At 34.3% G+C, this 24,136-nt stretch overlaps 1 protein-coding gene across 1 annotated transcript; it reads left to right on the top strand.

The window, feature by feature from the left end:
• LOC308640087 (protein ERGIC-53-like) lies at positions 1-24,136 on the top strand (the record flags this gene model as incomplete). The annotated part of the gene is made up of 13 exons (XM_081312125.1): positions 1-238; positions 3,752-3,906; positions 3,988-4,095; positions 4,811-4,872; positions 6,066-6,165; positions 9,822-9,945; positions 11,206-11,264; positions 11,675-11,807; positions 13,138-13,331; positions 13,447-13,517; positions 19,444-19,597; positions 20,584-20,705; positions 20,987-24,136. The coding sequence occupies 13 exons, from the start codon at positions 1-3 to the stop codon at positions 21,021-21,023; spliced, it is 1,557 nt and encodes a 518-aa protein (XP_081168251.1). The 3' UTR covers positions 21,024-24,136.

Here is a 24,136-nt window from a genome sequence, read left to right as displayed (position 1 = left end):
ATGGCGGGATCCAGGCTAGGGGGTCCCCAGGCCAGAGCCTTGCCGCTTCTCTGCGCCCTGCTGCTGTCACTCAGTCGCTTCGTCCGGAGCGACGGCATGGGAGGCGACCCCGCGGCCGCCAGTGCTGCGGACACGCCGGCTGTGATGCCACATCGCCGTTTCGAGTACAAATACAGCTTCAAGGGGCCGCACCTGGTGCAGAGCGATGGGACCGTGCCCTTCTGGGCCCACGCGGGGAGTAAGCCCGGGAAGGGGGCGGGAGGCCCGGGTCCCCTCTCCGCCTTCCGCCTCCTCCTTTCACCTTCTCTGCGCGGATACCCTGGTGTGCTGAGGGTCCCTTTCCAGCTGTTGCACACCGTATGCGCTGTGGTGGGGAACCTCTCTGCAACCCCAGGTTCCTCTGGCCTGCAAGTTCCCCCGCCAGCCTCTGAGAGCCTTCTGAGCGTTCTGTCCACTCTCATCCACCTCATGACTTTTTTGATCTCCTTGGTACTATCCGTTTGATCTAGAAGTGTTTTGTTACTTCCTTCCACATCCCAGCCCTCAAACTCACTTTTGGGTGTCACGTTTCACCCTGATGCCACGTCTCTGGGGGACACGTTCCCCACCCACAGCCATCCAACCTGAGACCTGTTTCATCAGCCTCCTTTCTCCTGCTTACTTTTCTCCAGTGTTGTTAGCAATGGTTAATGCTCAGGTTTGTACTCAATGCCATTTGAAGACTCCAGAGAATACAAAGATTGATTTTAAAGTAATTTTTAAGTTTTTGCACGTCAGAAGACGTTATTAAGCTGTTAGACCTACACCTTTGCCTCTCTTACTGACTTTGGTGTGGTCTTTGATCTTTGCATTATGTAACTTTATAGTCACACTTATGCTTTATTATGTAGTAGAAGATTTTTTTGTATTGATTATTTCTGAACCTGGCTAAGAATAGCATTATATCTTCTCCTTTTAAGGAAAAAACCAATAGAAGTTCTGCTTCAAGTTTTATTCACCTTGTTTTGGCTCTCTTATCGATAAGAGAGTCTTGTTAGAGCATATCTGCAGGTTCTAGTGCTGATGTGTCACTGCTGACTAAGGAATCAGTCCTACCACTTGGCATGTCATAACCTCTGTTCAGTGACCATCAGATACACCCTTTAAAACAAGTGGCCAATGCCTTTTGATGACACAAAAACTCTGGCAGTTTGAATTCCATCTGTATGTGTGATTAAGCAATCATTTATATAAGGCTTGTATACATCCTTCTAGATTATCCAGTGCTTGAAATAAAATGTTTCATTTCTAGAAAGTAAGTACTAAATAGAAAGCACTCTTTTGGGAAGGGCCATTACCTGCAAATTAATATGTAATTATATGGTATAAATTTCAATTTGATTTAATGACCAAGTCATCAAGTGTTTGAATCCGAGTGCAATTATGTTGTTAACTCAGCAGTTATATATATATTATGAGCCCACTGGGAAAAAGGATAATTGTGGGCAATTGTTATCAAGATAACATCATTGTTGATACACAAAGATGATGCAGATTATACTAAACACAAGGTTTTGGATCCTTTGCTTTCAGTGTTTTAGGGAGGATAGGAATGATGATTAATTTTTCAGTAGTAATGGATTTGTTCATATTTTTCACTTTTGCGCCTCTCCATTATCTGCCTGCTTTTCTCTCTCTCTCCCATATCCGCAAATTAGGAATGTTAATCAACTACCAAAGTTAGTTACTTTGACTTTCTTTATAGCACCATAACCTATTAATCTGGTGTGATGCAAAAATTCAGGATAATGTACCTTAATGCATTTAAATTGTTTGTCTAGACTATATTTGAAATAAAGAGATTAGTATTTTAACCGTGACTTAATCTGTGTACTGACTCTGGGAGTTACTGCTATGGATGTCCCTTGCTTGCACCACAACTCTAATTTTTATAGTCTTATTGTTCTCTTTCTGCCATTGTTCATTCCCCCCTCCCCATTTTCATTTGGCCCTGCAATCCATTATATAAGACAAAAAGTAGAGAGATTTTAGGATCTAATTTAAACAAAGCCCTTGATGTTTAGCCCTAAATTAAGATAAAATCTATCATGTTTGTCTTTCTTAGTTCTAATGTCCTTTTGTACTGCTGGTACACATGGGTTCATAAGGGCCAAAAAAAAATGATACTTTGTAACTATAGCTCTCAAATCTCTTTTCACCTTCATTTTTCCAATTTGCTCCTTAGTAGATAAGACAGGTGTTATCTGTTTTACATATGGAAAAACTGATATTCAGAAAGGTAAAGTTTCTTGGAAAAGGTTACATAGCTGGTTTCTATAGAATTGAACTCAAATCTAGGTGTTCTGATTATCTGTCCAGTACTCTTTCTGGTGCCTTCCTCTCAACCATTCAGTGTTTGAAAATGATAATGACAAAAGTGAGTGATCATACTGAAGCATTTCAACTTTACTTTTTTTCAGTTTTTCCTACCTATAAAGTGATATTATAGTTTTATTTCCTAGCATAAATAATAGTTTAATATCTGAAAGGTTATGCAGAACTTTTCAAATTTTAGGCCTAATCATGCTTTAATAATTATCTAATTCAAGAATGGGAGGATTGAAATACGTATAAGCATACCTCATTTTATTGCATTTTGCATATATTGTGTTTTTTTACAAAACAAAGATATGTGACAGTCCCATTTCCAGCAAGTCTGTTGGCTCCATTTTTTTAAACAGCTTAGATGATCATTAGCTTTTTTAATAATGTTACTTTTTAATTAAGGTATGTACTTTTTTAGATATTATGCTCTCATACATCTAATAGACTAGAGTGTACTGTCAATATAACTTTTATATTGACACTGGGAACCAAAAAAAAAAGTGTAAAAACTGCTTTATTGCAGTGGTTTGGAACCAAATCGGCAGTATCTCCAAGGTATGCCTCTATGTGCACTTTTATAACCACTTATATGCCTCTGAGGTTGTTAGAGAGATGAAATAACTTACCTAAGATTAACCTGCTAGTTAGTGGCGGAGCTAGCACTTCAGCTCAGATTGGAAATGCAAACCACTACTTTGGGGATCACCATTTTCTCTCAGAATCTGCCAAAGCTGAAGAATGGCTTACTGAATTGAAATTTAGTTGACTTTCTTCCTTGAAAAATGCATATATGCAGAATATTTTGCATATAACTTTTGGGATGTTTATGGAAGTGATCAAGCTCAGCCCCTTCATTTTACAGGTGAACATATGGTGAGCCCAAGAGAGTAAGAGAATTTATTTGTTCAAAGTCCCAGCTGTACTGAGACTAGGAACAAGTCTTTTGATTCCTAGTGGTATGTTCTTTTCAAAATGTTTAAGACTTTTTAACATTTGTAAACCAATAAATAAATATGTTGCACAGTTTTTTAAAAAAATATTTGCAGATTTTTGAGGTATTTAAAAAATATTATGAGAACCAAATAGGTAGTTTGCTTTTTAAGTCATAATTTCCTTCCTCTTGCGTGGAATATTAAATGTATTGTTATAGGTTTATTTTATTTTATTTTTACTTTTACAGAGATACTTCAGTGTTCCAAAGATAAAAGAGGCATTAGGCCTAAAGTTTCAAAGTTGAAACTGTTAATATGAAATTATTTCTTGATAAAATTATTGCTCAGCTTACTAAGTTAAAATTAGTTTTTTAAATATATAGTAGTTTGGTGATGATGTGTTGAATTTTATCTAATTGTAATTTAAAGCTTTTCTTCCCTTGTTTCTGCTGTAGATGCTATTGCAAGTTCAGATCAAATTCGAATAGCACCATCTTTGAAAAGCCAAAGAGGGTCAGTGTGGACAAAGACAAAAGCAGCCTTTGAGAACTGGGAATTGGAGGTGACATTTCGAGTGACTGGAAGAGGTCGAATTGGAGCCGATGGCCTAGTAAGATCATTTCTGTTACTTAGAAAATTAATATAAATGTACACACCACTGACCTAATGGTTCCCTATTATGTATTTTCAGGCAGTTTGGTATACAGAAAATCAAGGCTTGGAGGGCCCTGTGTTTGGATCAGCTGATATGTGGAATGGCGTTGGAATATTTTTTGATTCTTTTGACAACGATGGAAAGGTATATTTATTTTAAAAGCAGTTACAGACTTTGTTATATCTGCTAGCAAAGTTAGATTATGAGAAATATACCTTATTTGACACTCATGAGTTTAATTGTGGCAAACTTGGCAGGTGATGTTTTAAATATGGTAATTAGTTTTAATTTAGCAACTGAGCTATACAGATACAATTTTTCATAAACCAGATGGAGGTCATAATGGAGCCTTAGAACTTTGCAGTGACTGCCTTCCCCACCACCCCTGTAATGTGCTTAATAATATTGCTGGATAAGCCTGAAACATTAAATGTAGGCAGGGAAACCAGTTGTGTTTAGAAGACTTTTGAAAGTTTGCTCTCATCACAGTGTTCATGTGCATGACTTATTGCTAGCTCATGTAACATCTTTTCATGTCAATCTCTCTTTTTGATCAGACCAGATCTCTCCTAAAACAGTTAAGAACAAAATGTACTTACATATTGTAAACATTAACTGTGGTTTAGCAGTAGCTTTAAGATTAATGACATTCCCTTTAGCTGGTTTTTTTCTTCCCTGACTTTCAGTGATCCCTATTAGCAATTCAAAGAACTTTAATAATTCCTTGAATGCCAAGGCCATATTATTTTAAAATTTTGAGTTCTAGAATTTTAGATATATAAGAGACTTCATAGTATAAGAATGATCTAGAATTTTTTTATTAAGGCCTTTAAAACAAATGCATTCTTTTTATTTTTAGAAAAATAATCCTGCTATAGTTATCGTAGGCAACAATGGACAAATCCATTATGACCATCAAAAGTAAGTGTATGATCTTACAATGTTTCTCATTTTAGCTTCTCTTCAGAAATTGCATGAAAAATATTGTTTCATATCCTGAATACTTTGCAATTAAGATTATTCTTTTTCTTACAATGTCATTTTGTAACTTAGTGAATGGATCTTATTTTAATTTGACTGTGTCCCAACCCATTAGTCCCAAGTTTTCACATCTGAATATCTTAATGAAATTGACATAGGTACATTAAAATAGGCTGGAATCATAATCTAGAGTTTATATACATTATATAATTGAAATTATTATAATTATATAATATAGTTATAATTATTACATAATTATATTGCATATAATATAATTATATAATATTTATGTGCTTATAGGTGTTCCACATCTGGAACAATGAGACCAAATGGGTTAAAATTGTTTCTATGAACCACATCATATGTTAAACTTAAAATATATATTTATTTAACCTAAAATTATATTATACAATATTTTTGAAGGTTTATAGAAACTTCCTGGCTTTCACTAGTCTTACTTTTTCAGCTTTATTAATTTTAAAACTAAAGTTGAGCCTTGACCAAACTAATGAATACACAATTTATGCCACTTTATTCATTCTAAATATTGTGGGTTACAAAGGATCTGAGTGTTCAGTGTATTTATAATGTATGTGAACTAGGAATGTACATTTTTTATTTTCACATATTTGTTATACAGGAATTACCTCTTAGTTAGTCAGTGAACTGCAAGAAACATTACTTATCCTTACTGTAGTTTGCTATTTCCTGCCTTAGTGATTTTCAACCCTGGTAGTTCATCACCGCTCTCTCTGGAGCTATCTAAAGTAAAGGTACCTGGGCATTGTCCTTTCTATTCTACTTTAGTTCATTTCTGGTGGAGTCTATGGATCTGCATTTTTAAAAGCTCTATAAGGAATTTGGATTCTGCCCTATGGTAGAGGTCCTCTGTCCTAGCCTCATACAGAATGGTATATCTCTCCTTGCTGTCAGCACATAATAACATTGGTTCTCATGTCACTCAAATTCTGGCAGGAAAAAATTTGTGCCACCTTTGTATCCTCTAAATAAATAAAAAGTTGAAATAAGTATCCTAAGATTTTATCATAACTTGATATTATTTTAATCTTCCTGAATTTTTAAATATTGAAAAGCTTTCTAAGTTTCTTTTTTTCCTTTCTCTCACACTCTAGTGATGGTGCCACGCAAGCCCTAGCAAGTTGTCAGAGGGACTTTCGCAATAAACCCTATCCTGTTCGGGCGAAGATTGTATATTACCAGAAAACTCTGACAGTAAGTCGTAGTAATCAAATGAATAATGTTCTAGTATGACTTTTCTTCTTGAATTCTTTTTGAATTGATTGAAATTAAATGGACTTAAATGTGGATATTGTTTATGTGCTGATCAGTGTTACTCTAAGAGAACAGACAGAGCTTGGTATATATAGGCATCTATTTAAGAACTTGCCAGCAGGTTTCCATTTGGTCAGTAGGCATTTGAGCACCATGCTCTATGTGACATGTTATATGTATATATGCTAGTCTTTGGGAAGTAGGAGTAAGACAAAGGTCATTCTCCCCAGAAAGCTTATAGTCTAATGCTGGAGACACATGTAGCATTAGCATGCTATGTAACAAAGACTACAACGCACCACCATTGAGGAATTGTAGGAGTGAAATTCTGTAACTCTGATGTGGGAGTGGGGAAGGTCAAAAATAGCTTCTCAGAGTTAAGCTACATTTTAAAGCAGGAGCGGGAAGTTTGGGGTAGGGTGTGTGTGTCTTCTAGGCACAGAAAGCAGTCATAGGGCCTTGAGAGAAATTGAAATATTTGAGACAGAGTTTGCTTTGACTTATAGAGGACACCTGGGGGAAGCAAGTTTGAAAGTTTGGCAGTTATACGCCTTGCACAGGGTGTCCTGTAGTTTATCCTGTAAAGAACTTTTAAGAAAGTTCAGTTTTAAGCCGAAGATGAAATGATCAGATTTACAATTTTGAAAGATGACTTAGGTCCTAGTGTTCTTAAAGGATAAGCCAATTTTGACTACTTGACTCTGAAAAGTTCCAGGCCTGTGCTTTGTACCTTATGTGCAGTTTTTTAAATAGCCCTGTGGCATATGCATCTCCATCTTAAATGAAATTGAATATAGGAGATTTTGAATAATGTCAATATTATCATACTGAATAACTTGGAGAACTCTTATGTAAACCCAGCTCCATCTTAAATGCAAGACTCCACTTGTGGTCTGAACCAAGGTGGTGCCAAAGAGAAGGCAGAGGAGAGATGAGGAGCAGGTGGAGACTGTAGGACTAACTTAGTTCAGTTTGCCAGGGGTTGAGGTACAAATAGAGTTGTAGAGTAAAAGATAGTTCCTGAATGTCTGCCCATTAGACAACTAATTGGTACCATTTCCTAGCAAAGTAGCAGTTATCTTTGTTTGTGTTTGGGGAAAAATGGAAATGAGAGGGTTGGTACATGGTTTAATTATAGATAAATTGAATTTAGCATAAAACATAGATGGCTATATCCAACGGGCAGTTCTAATAACTAAGATCATCAATGCATTGTAAACTTTGCTTTTTAAAGATGTTATCGTATCTTTTGTGAACTTTTCCTTTTCCTAAATCATGAGCTAGCCTTAAACTCCTATGTATGAATCACTGAAAATTAGCTCTACAGGTATGTGGAATTGAACCCAGGGTTTCATGGATGCTAGGCAAGTGCTCTGCCATTGAACCACACTCCCAGCCCTTTGGAAAACTATATTGGCTTGATCTTGAATTCCAAGCTGTTAGAGATCTCATTATAGAGGATATGTCCAGGGTATTAGGCTGGACATAGGTTTCACTATAATTACTATTCATCCTGTACAGTTTCATTAGGGTCATCACTAAGTCACACTTACCTTCATATGGATAAAGCTCAGACAGCAGATATTCACATGGTGAGTAGATGCTCACTTAAGATCTCAGAGAGGCTGTCTGCATGATTTTATTCTACACAATCTATACAATGAGGGGCCCACCAGCAGTTCCTGCAGAGTGTACTACTTCCCCCCAAAATTTCCTAGTAAGATGAGATTGGGTTTTGCTATATGTATTAGCATATTTAAAATTCCTTCATAAAGAAAGGATAAATAAATAAACCTTAATAAGCCTCACATTCTGCGGACTTATTTGGCCCTGGAATTCTTTGTTGCCTAATATCTACAGATAACTGTAGGCTGGTGTTTGAAGTTACATGCTGCAGAACATGCTGGACATGCTGGACTCCTAATGCAGCTTATTGGGTCTAGCCTGTGAGCGTTTGCTCAGCCTGTTGTTCCTTCCAGTTATGTTCTCTCCTTTTCTCTGTACTTGACTGACCATACTCAGCTTTGAACATACTGCCTCAGATCCCTTTTTCACAGATTTCCCAAACATCAGCTTATAATGATATATTTCCCCTAAACTCTTAAAGTTTTATTATTATTTTTTTTAGTGCTTTTTTTGGTCTTTGATGAAATGTGCTGTCTTGAATTGCTAGTTAACTCTATGTTATATCTTTTCTTACCAATATGGTTATAACTGCAGGCAGGCATTTTATCCTATGATTCTCAAAATCATTAATATTGTGCCCATGTTAGGTACTCGAGAAATGTTTAAGTTAGTATTTGCACCTCAGCTTGTCCCATTTGTTTTGACATTGGAGGGAAAAGAAAAAGATATTGCAAGCATGAAGTGTGTGTTCTGGCATTAATTATGAACACTTAGTACGTGGGCTTTACAATCCCAGTCCTGATGGTCCTCCTAACTCATAGTACAATGAATATGTTATACCCTTAAAAAAAAATAAGAACAAGACAATAAAGACAAGTTACAAATGATATAAACTGAAACAGGATTATTTCTAATAAAAAGAAACAAATATTAATATTAGTTAACTATATGGCCAGTGTTCTTTAAAATTAATTTTAACTAGTTTTTAGTCTACATATTTTTATATTACATTACATAGAGAATAACCTTTTCTATTGATGGGTATTTTATTCTTTTTCTGAAAACTTGGACAGAGTTCACATTTCACCTGTGTGATTTAACCTTAATTGTCTGTGACAAAACTTTTGACTCTAGAAGTAGTGATACAGGTGCCCTTGGTCCATGCCATGGACCTACTCCTTTTGTGGCCACTTCAATTTCAGTGGCTATCTTTTGGGGTAGGGCTAGTGATGGGGTTGTTAGGAATGAAGAGGTGAAACCACAACTTGACTGGGTTGATGGGAAGAGTGTTCATGTGTCTACTGGATCCCTATGCTTTCTGAGAATTCCAAGATTCTCTTAAGAAATTTAGGGTCGTTACTTCAAATATACATCCTACTGAGAAGAAACTTGGATGTCCTTTTAGAGACTTCTGTCACTTTTGCTGTTTCTGCTAACCTAAAACAGCCCAATTACTTCACTTACATAATAAAGAAGAGCTCACTACTTGTTGAAGCAATCTATTTAATTCTCTATGAGGTGTAGTTAAACTTGCACACTTAACCTATTTGGTTTTAGCTCTGTCACTGGGGTTTCAGAACAAATATGATCTCTCTTCTGAATAAACCATACAAAGAGAATAATTTTTTAAAGAGCAAGTGAGCCATATTTCATTTTAGAAAATTTGAATGAAAAATTATCAAAATTTTCACATTTTAAACATTTGACACAGTGGGTAAAAAACAAATGGAATATCTTATTATATGATAATATTAAGTAAGTGAGGTTATTTAAAATTACCCTTTATAATAGTGAAAGGAAGCAAATTTTTATTTATTTTTAATTAATTAATTTGTTTGTTTGTTTATTTATTTATGATGTTGTAGATTGAACCCAGGGCCTTGAAGGAAGCAAAGTTGAACAAATTGACTAACTGTAGATCATTTTACACTGTCCATTGTAAAAGCTATAGCTGTAGTATGTCTTTCTAGGTAATGATCAATAATGGCTTTACACCAAATAGAAATGATTATGAATTTTGTGCCAAAGTAGAAAATATGGTGATCCCTCCACAAGGGTATTTTGGAATATCTGCTGCAACGGGAGGTCTTGCAGGTAAAACATGCTATCTTTTTAATATTGAAAGTTAGTGAATTGAGTTTTATAGGTAATAATATATGTTGGAGATATGTAAACTTGTTTGCATGTAACCTTTTAAGACTATTTGAAGCCTTCCCATAGTCTACTGTGCGTCTTTGGCTCTGTTGGGACAGCTCTCACTGTTTTATAAGTATACAGTTGGCTAGGGATGCATACAGGTATCCAACTTACAGCATTAGTTTGGGTACTGTTTTACAGCAAAGGAAACATATTTAAATTTGAAGCTATAAAAGGTTAATTGTCATATGTTTTAGGACCCTAAATGTTGTCACATCATATATAAGTGAATTTGGCAATCTGAGGAAATTTTATTTGGGGACCAAACTTTATACCAAGATTCAGTGATCATGTTTTCTCTTGTGTGGTAATAAATGAAGTTACTCCACATTAACCCAATTTTGTGTTTATATGGCACATTGTAGTTTTAAATACTTTTCAAATGTGTGGATTGTTCTCTGCAACCCAGGGAGGGCGGAAAGAGAGACCACATTTTTCCTATTTTTAGATGAATTTGTCAAATCTTATGTGAAAGGTTCTGAAGATCACATGGCCTATAATGGTTAGCCCAAGAAGGTCTGATCCCTGCCCTTTTAGACCACATGATTTCTGTTCAAGTTTCTCAGTGTACTGTGAAGAATCACAGTTTTCTGGATTGAATGTGCCTGCATCTCTCGATTTCCATGAGTGGTAGAAAGCATGAAGACTGCTGCACACTGTAGATAATTGTTCTACTCTGTGGATGTAACTAACCGGGACAACCTGCTGAGTCTCTGCTTTCAGCTTAAACAGCTTGACATTAATTTGATTTTATGTGATTTTAGATAAAACATAAAGTTATTTGTGGCTTCCATGTGAGTAAAATAAATATGAAAGGCAATAACCAATACATGTGATGAAATAGACTCAGAGACAGTTAGGTATAGGAAATATATTAACAGGATTTTGTCTATTTGTTTATTGTTTATTCCTTATTAGACATTTGTTAAGCATCTGTTATATGTTAAAGTTGTTAAATGTTGTGATTTAGGGTTTAAGAAAGTGAATTTGGATTACTTTTAATGTAAATCTTTCAGATGAATTTTTGCCCTTAAGGTCACAGAGAACCATTGCCTTTATCAAATTACAGCTTATTTATCATTATTTTAAAAGCAATAAATATAAATTCACAGCTATAAAAATAATATATTATGGAATTTTTTTTTTTTTAATTTGTAGATGACCATGATGTTCTTTCTTTTCTGACTTTCCAATTGACTGAGCCTGGAAAGGAGCCAGTGAGTACATACATTTGTTTTTCAAAGTGTATTTTCAATTTTCAATGGTTATGCCTCATGGCTGAAAACTTGGGAAGACTGACCTTCCTGCTGTATGGTCATGTACAAGTTACTTAACCTCCCTAGTATATAATATTTTTATTGGCAGAACAGATGTTTGTCCTGGCCACTTCATGATGTAAGGATTAAAAGAGATGGTATACTTAGAGCAAGTAGTAGTGGTTATTGTTATTTTTGTTGTTAATATTAGTAGCAAGAGTAAAGTTTTTTTTTCAATTAAAAGGAATAACCATTTTATGTTAACCTTTCAGCTGGTGGTAGAATAGTGAACATAAGAAAAAGAACATATATTGAAATGTCTCACGGGTTCTCTTATCTTTTTTATGATTTATTCTTAAACTCCAATAAAGCCTACACCAGATAAAGAAATTTCAGAAAAAGAAAAAGAAAAGTATCAGGAGGAATTTGAGCATTTTCAACAAGAATTGGACAAAAAAAAAGAGGAATTCCAGAAGGATCACTCTGACCTTCAGGGACAGCCTGGTGAGTGGTGGCAAAGCTGACATCCATGGTGGCTGTAAATTGGATGCATGATTCCATGTGTTTCCTATCTCACCCCCTGCTCTCTGACCTAGCAAGCTCTAAGTAATTTTTTGGAAACAATTTATGAGCAAATCTTCAGTCCTCAAGAGTTGAAAGACCTTAAAAGTGAGACCTTATCTTAGTAAAGTGTCAGTAATGAATGCCACAGTTGTATAGATGAATCCTACACCACTAGTGCTTGAGCTCCATGGGGCAGGGATTACACTTATTATGTTCTCTAAACCTAAAAAGTAACCCAGAACATTACTGTGCTGGTGAGGCTCAGCAGGTATTTGCTAAATGAAATCATCCAAGGTTTATGTCTCTCCTTTTAGTAGTACTATGTTTACCTTTTTAACATAGAGGTAATACTTAAAAACTATCAAAACTATTGTCAGAATAATGTGAAATGATATCTAATCCGCTTCTCTCCTTACTACTAATAGAACCTTGGACTTGAATATTTAGTATTTTAAAGTACTATTCTAGGGCTCAAGCGGTAGTGCGCTTGCCTGGCATGTGCGGGGCACTGGGTTCGATCCTCAGTACCACATAAAAATAAAATAAAGATGTTGTGTCCAATAAAAACTAATAAATAAATAAAGTACTATTCTAAGCCAATGTAATTCAGATCTTGCTTATTAAATTAATAATGTCAAAAATATAATGTTAAGACTGGTTTTTATTACCTGGTTTTCCCTGTGCACATAAACAGTCACTGCTGTACTTAAAGCCTGTGGCAAACATTTAACACTGTGTAGTGTAATGATCACCAGTGTCATCCAGACTTGAAGAAGATAAAAATAAAGCATAAATGTCTTTCTTTTAAGTATGTGAAAAGTGTAGTTGGTGAATTTTGAAAAATGTTTCCACCTACTTAACTATCACCCAGTATATTTTTTTTCACTTTAGAAAGCTCCCTGGTGCCTCCTTCACATCAAAATCCCTCTCCACAGAGCCCATCACCATTTTGATTTCTGTCATCCTACATTAGTTCTGCCTATTCAAATGGACAGAATTATACAATATATATGAAAGAAAAAATTACTTTTAAATGACAAATTTAAATGGAATTTATAAATGTTCAGCCACTAGAAATGGCAAAAAACAAATAGTAAGAGTCATAATTAAATATTTACACATTTTCTCTTTGGAAGATTATACTACTATGTTGGAAATGTTTTAATTTTGGTGTCTGTTTACCCTTTGTTTGGTTACAGTATTTTAGTAATCACCTGTATATATAAGTATATATAGGTGATTCTAATTTTAATTCATAATTACTTTGCAGCAGATGAAATATTTGAGAGTGTAGGAGATCGTGAGCTAAGACAAATCTTTGAAGGACAGAATCGTATTCATCTTGAAATTAAGCAGCTGAACCGACAATTAGATATGATTCTTGATGAACAGAGAAGATATGTCTCTTCCCTGACAGAAGAAATCTCTAAAAGAGGATCAGGGATCCCAGGGCAGCATGGGCAGGTGAGCTTTCGGAACATGCAAATATGACTTATTTTGACTCTCTTGGATTAGAGTAGAAAAGAAAGGCTATAAAATAAGGATTATTGAGCTAGCTGACCATCTTTTTTTCTTCCAGATCACTCAACAAGAATTGGATACTGTTGTGAAAACTCAGCATGAGATTCTGAGACAAGTAAATGAAATGAAGTAAGTGCATCAAAGTCGTGTTTCAGTGTTAAGTGGTATCTTTATCCTAGTGAAGGTTATGCATACATGCACTGTGTTATTATGAGGAATCAGTCACATTCTTGATTCATTTTATAAATAGGGGACTATAAACATAAGAATTTTTAATGGTGCAGCCAATTTGGAAAGCAGTATAGAGATTCCTTAGAAAGCTGGGAATGGAACCACCATTTGACCCAGCTATTCCTCTTCTCAGACTATACCCAAAGGACCTAAAAACAGCATACTACAAGGACACAACCACATCAATGTTTATAGCAGCACAATTCACAATAGCTAAACTGTGGAGCCAACCTAGATGCCCTTCAATGGATGAATGGATAAAAAAAATGTGGCATTTATGCACATGGAATATTACTCAGCAATAAAAAATGATAAGATCATGGCATTTGCAGGGAAATGGATAGCATTAGAGCAGATTATGCTAAGTGAACTTAGCCAATCCCAAAAAAAGAAATGCTGAATGTCTTCTCTGATATAAGGGGGGTGACTCAAAATGGGGTAGGGAGGAAGAGCATGGGAAGATTACCTCTAGATAGGGAAGAGGGGTGAGAGGGAAAGGGAGGGAGAAGGGGAATTGCATGGATGGTGGAAGGAGACCCTTATCGTTATACAAAATACATCTATGAAGATGTGAAAAAAAAAGAAAAGAAGTAAAAGAATTTCTTTTCTTTTCGTGAAAAAGAAGACTCAGATTCATAATAGAATGCATGTTTAGGCATTATGTTCATAGACTTTTTTTTCTTACTTTTGCTTTGTTTGTTTATTGTTGTTTCTTAACACCTAATATATGTTTGTTTTCACATCATCAAAATTATTTCACCTCTATCCAAGAAATGCTGTGATATAAATTAGTAAAAATTTTGGAAGATAGAGAGGAAAAAGGAAAAGAAAAGTGGGGAATCTCAATAAAATCAATGGGAAATCAGTAAAATAGAGGAAAGGGACCAAAGGGAGGGAGGACAGGAAGGAAAGGGGAAGTACTTCGAAATTATATTGGCCAAATTATATTGTTGTATTGTGTGCATGTATGAATATATAACCACAAATCTCACCATTATGTATCATTATGTAATTATGTGCATTACACAATGACAATACACAATAAAATATGGAAAAAACCCAGAAATTTAGCAGTATGAATTATATCAGTTTTAAATAATTAAAAAAAGAATTTTTGATATTTAGAAACTATAAACATCTAAATTTTTCATAGTTTTAACCTAGAAAAAAATCTTTAATGTCTTTAGAAAAGCTAACTTGACAGAGTCAGGTGTGTGCTTGTATGTAGAAAATATTTAAAGAATATGGAATGTGACATATAGCAATTCTATGAGAAATACTAGGGAATGAGCATGTTTAGCATTGTAGGACTATAATATAAATTAATTGGATGCAGGTATTCTTTTTTTTATGGCATGAAAACATTTTAAAGGAAATAATGTGTAACAGCCTCTTTTTTCATTCTTATCTTGTACCCTAAGAGAGACTCGACAAAGATCAGAGTGTTGAATGATAAGTTTCTGATGAGAATGATTTACTTATGCAGACGATTAACATTTCTCAATTCCTTGAGCAGAGAAAACAAGCCAGAGTTTCACGTTTCCATAAGCTAATGCTTTAGAGCACTATCCTGACCAGTATAATTCTTGACAAACAAGAATGTCAAGGTATATTATTTAGGATTAGGAAATTAAACTGGATTAAACAGAAGGTGATGTTCCTGACATCTAAAGATGAAAACCACTCAACTTGTAACTGAAAATTTGTATTTCTTTAATTCTGTTTTTTGGTACTTAAAAATTTTTTAATATCGTGAACTCATGACTGCCAACTGAATAGTTGAGCTATTCAGATAGTTTAGCTAAATGAATAGAGTTCTTTTGAAAATGAACTTGATCATGTAACATAACATTTGAATTTTTTTATTTTCATCTGTTTTAGACTTCAAATGCTGCAAAAATAGTACAGAAAATTTCCATAAAAATCTTTTACCCATCTTCCCCTAATGTTGACATCTTATATTACCACAGTATAATTGTCATAACCAGGAAATTAACATGGATAAAATACAATCAGTTAAACTAATGACTTATTCAGACCCCCTCCCTCCCCAGGGATATATCCTTCCAAGGAAATATTACTTTCTCTTTCTTCCCTGCTATCTCTCCTCAGTCCTTTCTCCCTTTCTTTCAAACCTTTTCCCAGTATCTCTGTTGATAAGCAATTATATTAGTTTCTGGTTTGTTCTTCCTGTTTTTCTTTTGCACATGTGTATTTTCTTAAGTCTTCATACTCTAGAAACCCTTTGCTTTGTTTGTTTCATTTAGCAGTAGTATTAGAGCACCTTAAAGTTTAAGTAGTGGTTAGGAATTTTTTAGGATATTTGATAGTCCTTACAAACTCCCACTTACTAGTGGAGAACAAATGTCATGCATGTAATAAATTAACCAAAACTGAGCTCAAATTTTGAATTGGTCCTGTAGAGCTTTTTCTCTGGAATTAAGGTTCAGGAAAAATGTGAAGAGATAGGAAATATTTGTCTTTAATGGAAAGGAAGATTTGTGTCTTTATAAAGGATTTTCATGTTCCCATAAAGTCATATTTTTTTTTCTGTAGAGGTCTTAGAAAGCATGTAGTTCAGCCTTCTTTCTGTAGCATTGAACCTTTTCCCACTTCTTCATCTCAAAACTTTTTCCTTTCAAGATTTCTAGCATACTGCTCACTCTTTGGCCTTTCTGGTTCCACTTAGTTTTCTTCACGTGTTGTTCTTCTTTCCAACATCTCTTAAAAGATGTTTTCTCTGGGTTTCTATCCTCTTTTCACTTGATCTATTCCCTAAACGAAGTATGCCCCCTTTCACGACAATTCTGCCTCATAGACCCCTCCTCATTCTTTAATACTCTGCTCTAGGTGCCCAGGAAAGTTCAACACATCTTTATTTGCAGAGCTCTATTTTTTTCTAAGACATTGCTCTCCTGCAAGACTGTTGGCTCAGCAGGGCAGGAATTACATTTTTCTCACACAGTTTATTTCCTAAAAATTGCTTGGCTCATAACATGTACCAAATAAATGTTAGCAGAATCATAGGCAAACAAATGAATGATTGAATGAGAGAACATTAAGAGACTCAATTTTTATATATTAAAAAGACATTTCTATGTAAGCAAGTTCGTACTTCTGGGAAGCAATATTCTTAAATGGAGTTATGTAAGAAATTTATATTACATGGGAGGTTTTAGTCTTGGTAAGTATTTCAAGTGTATTAAAATATAATCTTTAATTGGTGTTTTAATGGAAAAGCTTAGCCTTATGAATTTTCTTGAGCACTTGTGCCATGGAAATAAATTTTAATCAATATATGACATTGATTCAGAAAGCACTTGAGATATTTTATAGCTAGTTTTAAAGTCTTCATTGCTTCTTTAAGTCAAATACAGTTTTTTAAAACTTAACATTTAGTCTGACATAACTATGCTATTTCTAATTAATTCTGAGATTTGAGTCTCTTCTTTTTGCTTTCTTCTAGAGCTCTTCTTTTTAAATTAAATTTTATTCTAGGAATTGAGTGGGATAACTTTGTATTTATTCATCCAAATTGAACCATAATTGCAGACACTGGTAGGAAATCAGAGACATAAAACTCATTCTCAGGGGGCTTATGCTGATCCATCTGTGCAGATCCAAAGTAGGAAAGTCTCCATGTGGGACGATTGACTGTGTTTGTTAGGGAAGGATCCAGGGGAGAATATAGAGGAAAGGTAACCTGTAGTGGAGGGATTTTACCAGAAAGAACATCCAGAGGCTTAAAGGGAAAGGATATTTTTCAAGGAATGGCTAGAGCCGAGACAGGTAAAAAGGAATAGTGGGAGATAAAATCTGAGCAATAAATAGCAAACATTATAGAGACACTTGAGTTTTAGATTTTGTGGCCACTTTCGAACATCCACAGAAATAGAATAGTACAATGAATCTGTGTATCCATCAGTCAGCTTCAACAGTTGCCAGTTGTATTTTATTTACCTCACAAAAGAAATTTCCAGACTTGAAGATAATTTGTAATATAAGTGTTAATATATACCTTTTTAAGTGCTTAGTAGGTAAAATAATGATATTTTCAGGTAAATTTATTTCCTTATTAATAAAAAGCCTGCTATATTTCTGCAATTTTTAAAGAAAAATGTTTGTTATTTCTTACTATCATGCTTACAGATTCATATTGAAAGGGCATACTCACTGGTAGAACTCCTTATTTTACGTATGAATAGTGGAATCACATCTTGCATTAAATTATATTCTGAAGTCAGTATGTTAAGACAAAATGTTGCATGAAGTCAGAATTACCCTTCAAAATAATATCATGTTGGAGAATATCACACCATCTCAGCATACCAACCAGTTTTTCCTTTATATTTGGAACAAATAGATTCTTCTTTGGTTGGCTTCTGGTTGAAGCACTAGTTTGTATAGGAGCCATCTGGTAGAACTGCAAGGAGAAAACACTAGTTGGATTTGTGTTTGGGGTTACAGAGTCCCCTAGGATTCTAAGATTTACCAGAAGTATTCGCAGAACTCAGAAAAACTGTTATACTCATGGTTATAGTTTAATACAACAAAAAGGTATTAAGCAAAATAGCAAAGAAAAATGGTACAGAGAGTTGAGTCCAGGAGAAAGAGGCTCCAGCTTCTGGTTGTCCTCTGCTGGTGTTCTCACAGATGGTACAGATGGTCCCCAATTTAAATTTTTCAGTTTTACCATTATACAAAAGTGATACACATACAATAGAAATTGCACTTCAAATTTTCAAGTTTGATCTTTTTACAGGCTAACAATGTGTGGGATAATACTTAGTTGCAATACTAGACAGCAGCATCTAACCACAGACCCTATCAGCCCATGTAGTCATGAGGTTAAATAACCAGTACTCTATAGTGTGCTGGGTTGCTAAGCAATGATGTGCTGTTGCTTAGTTGTACTAAATGCACTTTTAACTTCTATTTTTTGTTTTATAAGGGGTTTGTCAGACTGTAAATTTCGAAAGTCAAGGATCTTCTATACTTAATTCTCCCAACGGCAATGTGTGACGAACAATATGTGCCAAGTGCTACCATCTAGGGAAGCTTACCCAAGCCTTGGCATCTAGGATGTTTTATTAGAGATCAGTCATTATAAATGGAGCACCCATGTAGCTGACCGAAAACACTCTGTCATCACTTTCTTTATGACTGTAGGCAAACAAAAACAGAATTCTCATAAATCAGAGTTTGCATAAACTGGCCAGGCCCAACACCCCAGAAAAATAACTCTTTATTGGGCAGCATATTCCAGGTGCTTACAGAGATGACCTGATCAAGGGCAGTCCTGAAAAACTTTAGAATGCATAGGATTTGCAGAGTTTAGGTCTACTTAATCCTTTGCTGTAAAACATTGAAAACACTGGAAAGATTTCTTACAATTTATTAAGAGTAATTAATATCCATTATATTATTCAGAATTTAACCTTTATTTTATTTATTTATTTATATGTGGTGCTGAAGTTCAAACTCAGTGCCTCGCGTGTGCTAGGCAGCATTCCACCATGGAGCTACAACCCTAGCCCACGTTGCTGGTTTTAATATAGACTATTTGGTAGTACTCTCTATGTATTATTTTTAGGTGGCCTTTAGTGAAGAATAAAGCCGTAGTATTAAGCTGTAGTTTTATAAATCATTTTCTAGTTTTGAAGACAATTCTGAGTTTAAATACTTTCTTTACCCTTTTTTTTGTGTGTATGTATATGTGATCTGATTATTAAGCTTCAAAAAGTATAACCATTTGAAATCTGTGACTGAAAAAGTCAATCATCTTTATAGTGATTTCATTATATAAAGAGATTTTCTGTTTCAGGAATTCCATGAGTGAAACTGTCAGACTGGTCAGTGGGATACAGCACCCCAGTTCTGCAGGAGGAGTCTATGAGACCACACAGCACTTCATGGACATCAAGGAGCACCTGCACATAGTGAAGAGGGACATAGACAACTTAGTACAGCGAAATGTGGTAACTTTGTTTCTTTTTCTGTAACTGTTATAGACTTCCTTAGAAAAGGAAGAATGCATGGTCTACTTTTATTCTGCTGAAAATATTTTAACATTAGTTAGTGTTAATACCTTTTTTTGGGGGGGTGGATACTGGGGCTATACCACTGAGCTAAATTCTCTTTTAATTAATTTTATTTTGAGACAGGTCTCACTAAGTTACTTAGACTGGCCTCCAACCTGTGATCATCCCATCATGCCCAGCTAGGTGGAGTTTATTTTTATTATTCAGGGTAGAATTGGTCCATGCCTTTCAAATTTCTATATATTTTGATTTCTTTGTTAAGTTTTATATGTAGGATTTACATTATCATTCAATGAAAATATTCTCTGATTACCATTTTAGTATCTTCTCTGATCCATGGCTAAGGCCAAGGATGGTTTGGGTAATATATATGTCCTGAAGAACTGTGCTGGGTAGATGTAACTATATCAAGAACAATACATATGGAAATAGGAAGAGAAATGTTTTTTAGAACAGTAGTGAGTAATTTTGAATGCTATGAGATTGGAGAGAATGATGGTAAGTAAGAGCTATTATGTTTGTAGTTTATTAGCAGGATAACTGTGCCATTTATTTTCTGAGCTGAAACACTTTTGAAAGTGAAGGGTGGGCTAAACACACTAGTGCAGCAAGTGTGCACTGAAAGTGTTCAGGGGAATGTGGTTTGTATTACTTCTCATCTCTAAAACTTTCAAAATCATCATCATCCTTAGTGAAGACAAGAGCCAGAAGGCAGTGTGATAAGGTAGAAACCATCTCATGTCAACTACTCTTAAAATTTTTTTCATTTTTAAATTTAAAAAAAAAAGGAAAAGTTGAAGTGATAGAAGATATTTCTAGGGAAGAATTAATCAAAATACTTGTTTGTATAATAAACCATGAGTTTTATAAAGTTTCATGTATGTCTTTTTCCAAGCTACTAATTTGACTAATTATAATTATAGCTGCCCAATGAAAGATCAAAATGCCCAGAACTACCACCATTTCCATCATGTTTATCGACAGTTCACTTCATTGTATTTGTAATTGTACAGACACTGCTGTTCATTGGTTACATCATGTATAGGTGAGTCTCCGTGAAATTTGACATAATTATTTTCTGTGTTTAATTTGAAATACTATATGAAGTTATATATACCCATAATGCAACTTTCAGATACAAAGCAAATATTATTTCTAGTCTATTTCAGTTCACATTTGGAGTACATACATAGAATATATGCTTATCTTAATGTATTTTATATTTCAAAGGCATCGATATTTTAAGCAATCCTGTTTCTTTCCAAAGTTTAATGTGAAGAACTTCTTTCAGTTTTTTCTCTTTTTTCTTTTATTTTTTTTTTGTAGGACTCAGCAAGAAGCAGCTGCCAAAAAATTCTTTTGACCACCATTTTCATGTGTGTATATCATGTATGTATGTACAAAATGTCTTTTTGAGGAACTTTTAAGTATTTAAATTACTTCATAGTCTAAATTATTAAATTTTATATAAAACAAAACATTGTTTAAACATTGATTTTTTTTTCGGTAAGAATAAACCTTAAAGATAACCACATGTAAATTTATTCATAGTACATAAATCTGTTTAAATTTCAGTGAACTGGTTAGTAGAATGTAGCCACTGAATAAAATATTGACAAGAGGATAAATACTAGAAAATAAAAAATAGAAATAATAGAAAATGGATATGAGTGTAACCCACTAAGTCTCTAATATGGAGAGGCTTATTTATTTAACATAAACACACTTGTCCTCTTGCCTCCCAGAATGTGGGTCTAAGTAACAGCTCTCCATCGTATTTTGTCACCAAAGTATTAAAGGTTGGAATTTCCTAAACTAAGACCTGGCTTTGCAGTTCTTTAATCTTAATATAGCTCCCTCTGGAATCAAAGAATGTTTTGTCTCAGAGCTTTATGATGTGGTTAATAAGCTTCAGATGTTTAATGAAATGTTTTTCCCTCTGATTATCAATGCTACATCTCACCATTAAAGGAAATTTTAGGGAAAAATTAAGAGCTGCATTTTGCCTAAAAAGTCACTTAGATGAAAACATTCCTCTGATAATAGTTTTTAATGGTTATTTTTGCCTGGTGATGTATTCATTTCAGAATGGCCCATATTCTTGAGTGTCTTCATTCAATATTATAAAAAATAATTTTTTGTACTTATATTTTTAATTTAAGGAATTTATTTCTCTCATTTTGTCCAACGTAATTCAGCTCAGATTGCATGTTTTAAGAATATTTTGAGTTCACAAAACCTACCACTACACTTTGGTTTACATTACTCTGTGTAACCCAGGATTTGTTACTCCTTGTATACTCTTACATTAAGGAGGCTTGATTTAGAAGCAGTTTTAAGATTTTTGAGGGCAAAAATTGAAAAATAGAGCAAAATACTTCTGATTTCTTCCTTTTAATGCCAGAACTAAGGATGTTGTAAAGCACTTGTTAGTAAACTTAACCATGAAATGTTAGACTAGAAGGAGATTTTATAGTCTTTGTACATAGTTCTGGGTATTAGAGAAACCATCTGTAAATGACATTTTATAAATACAGATTTAGTTTTTGTTTTCACACCTGGTGTAGACTTACTTTTGCTTGCTTCAAAATACTCTTTTACCTAAAGTGATTTGATTCTCTTTCCTTTGCCATAGGATCGAGAGTAATACTGTTTTATAAAATAGTACTATTGAATTCTTCCAAGCCTTCCCAAGATTCCTCTCAAATGTCATGTACAGATTGGGCTAATGAACTTAAAATTTCTATAAAGACTTCCTGAAGAACTGTGCAGTATAGCAGTACCTAACTAGCACTGTGTGTGCGAACAGTCTTGGATTGCTTCTTGTGTAAGTGTTTATCCTAGAACACAGAAAGAGAATAACTAATGACGACTCACTCTACTTTGGTCACTTCAACGTTGAAAAAGTTCCTCTCACATTTCTCCTTTGTGTTAACATTTTGAAATTCATGTTTCGGAGACATCATCATCACAGAATTTACTCATATTCCATGAAAAAAAAAATTACCCTCAGAAGAATATGTTGTAGACTGTGGAACTTGGGAAATCCTCTTGAGATAAAGGCTGCCAAGCCCAGTATTTTTTAAAGCTCATGGTTACATGTGCCTGAACATTAAAGAAATACAGGATCTATGCAGTATACACTTTTCAGGTTAGAATTCAAGGGGAATTCTTCTGATTGTTCCTAATACTAGTAGAGATGGTTGTTATGAAAGAGAATGAGCATGAATTTTTTTCTTATTAATTTAACTTGCTTGAAAATCAGTAAAATAGTTCATGTAGGACATTTATCTTATTATTTGAAATTTGTTTTCCTCAAAATCATCAAGTAGCTCATTTTTTAACAAAGTGTTTCGGTCTATGGAAAAATCAATCACTGCCAGAATTTTTTCATTTTTGTAGTATTATGTATAATTGAATTTAGTCACTTCTCACACCAGCAAGTATTTTACAGGTGCCTTGGATTAAAACAAAATTTATTTAAAATTTTTAATGTAAGTTGTTGTGTTTATGATGCCACTTTAAAAAAAATGCAATTACATAATGGCCGATGCCCTTAATTAATATACTTATTTGTATTCCAATTGTTTGAATGTTTTATTCAGCTTGAAACTTTACCATGAAGTCACAATAACCAATGTTCTGTTATGTGTTAAAGGCATATTAGTGTTTCTTATAGTCCATGGACCAGTCTGGGTCATGGAGTGCTTGTTTAAAATACAGATTTCAGGGCCCCATTCCAAGTCACCTGTATTAAAACTCAGGGGTGGGAGGGCTTCAGAGTATCAGTGTTCAACAAGCATCTCAGATGATTCTGAGAACACTAATGGTTGAGAACCACTAAAATGGAGAGTGAAAAATAGGTCTTTTGTTGGCTTAATGCTGAGTTGAGAGTATAATATTTTTTATTATCAATGAAATTATTAGCAAATGTGCACTGATTCTTTTATATGTAAAATTTACTTAATGTTTCTTTTACTAAAATTCTTGGTTCATTAGTGACTACAAACTAAATCCAGGTTATTACTTGTAGCTCTTGGTACTTTGGTGGCAGCTTATGTTCAGATCCTGGTCAAGCCATGGAAACTCCCATCTTGAAGCCTGCCAGCTAAAGTCCTTGCTTTCTTGTTGTGATTGTGCTGATGTTTCATCTCAGACAACTGTACTTTTTGATAACGTGGGGAAAACAGAAATTACTTGAATAAGGGATTGCCTGCCCTGCCACTTTGCAGAGATGTGGTCTTTGTAAAGAACATAAAGCAGTTGTGAATATTAAGATGTGATTATCTTTCCTTGTCCATGTATTTGTCAAAGGGAGATAGTAAACAAATTATTATATTGGGGATTTTTTTATTTATAAGATCTAGTGTAAAATCAGCTCTTGCAACTTTTTAGATCTGTATGTTGCCTGTTTAATATATTTCTTTTATGATATTACTTAAAAATTTAAAAGGATTTTCTATCCACTGTCAGTTT

This window comes from Spermophilus citellus (assembly GCF_964194105.1).
Source record: "Spermophilus citellus genome assembly, contig: SCAFFOLD_122, whole genome shotgun sequence".
In the NCBI taxonomy this organism is placed as follows: Eukaryota; Metazoa; Chordata; class Mammalia; order Rodentia; family Sciuridae; genus Spermophilus; species Spermophilus citellus.
Note: the sequence above shows the minus strand (reverse complement) of the source record. Positions and strands in the feature narration are given on the sequence as shown.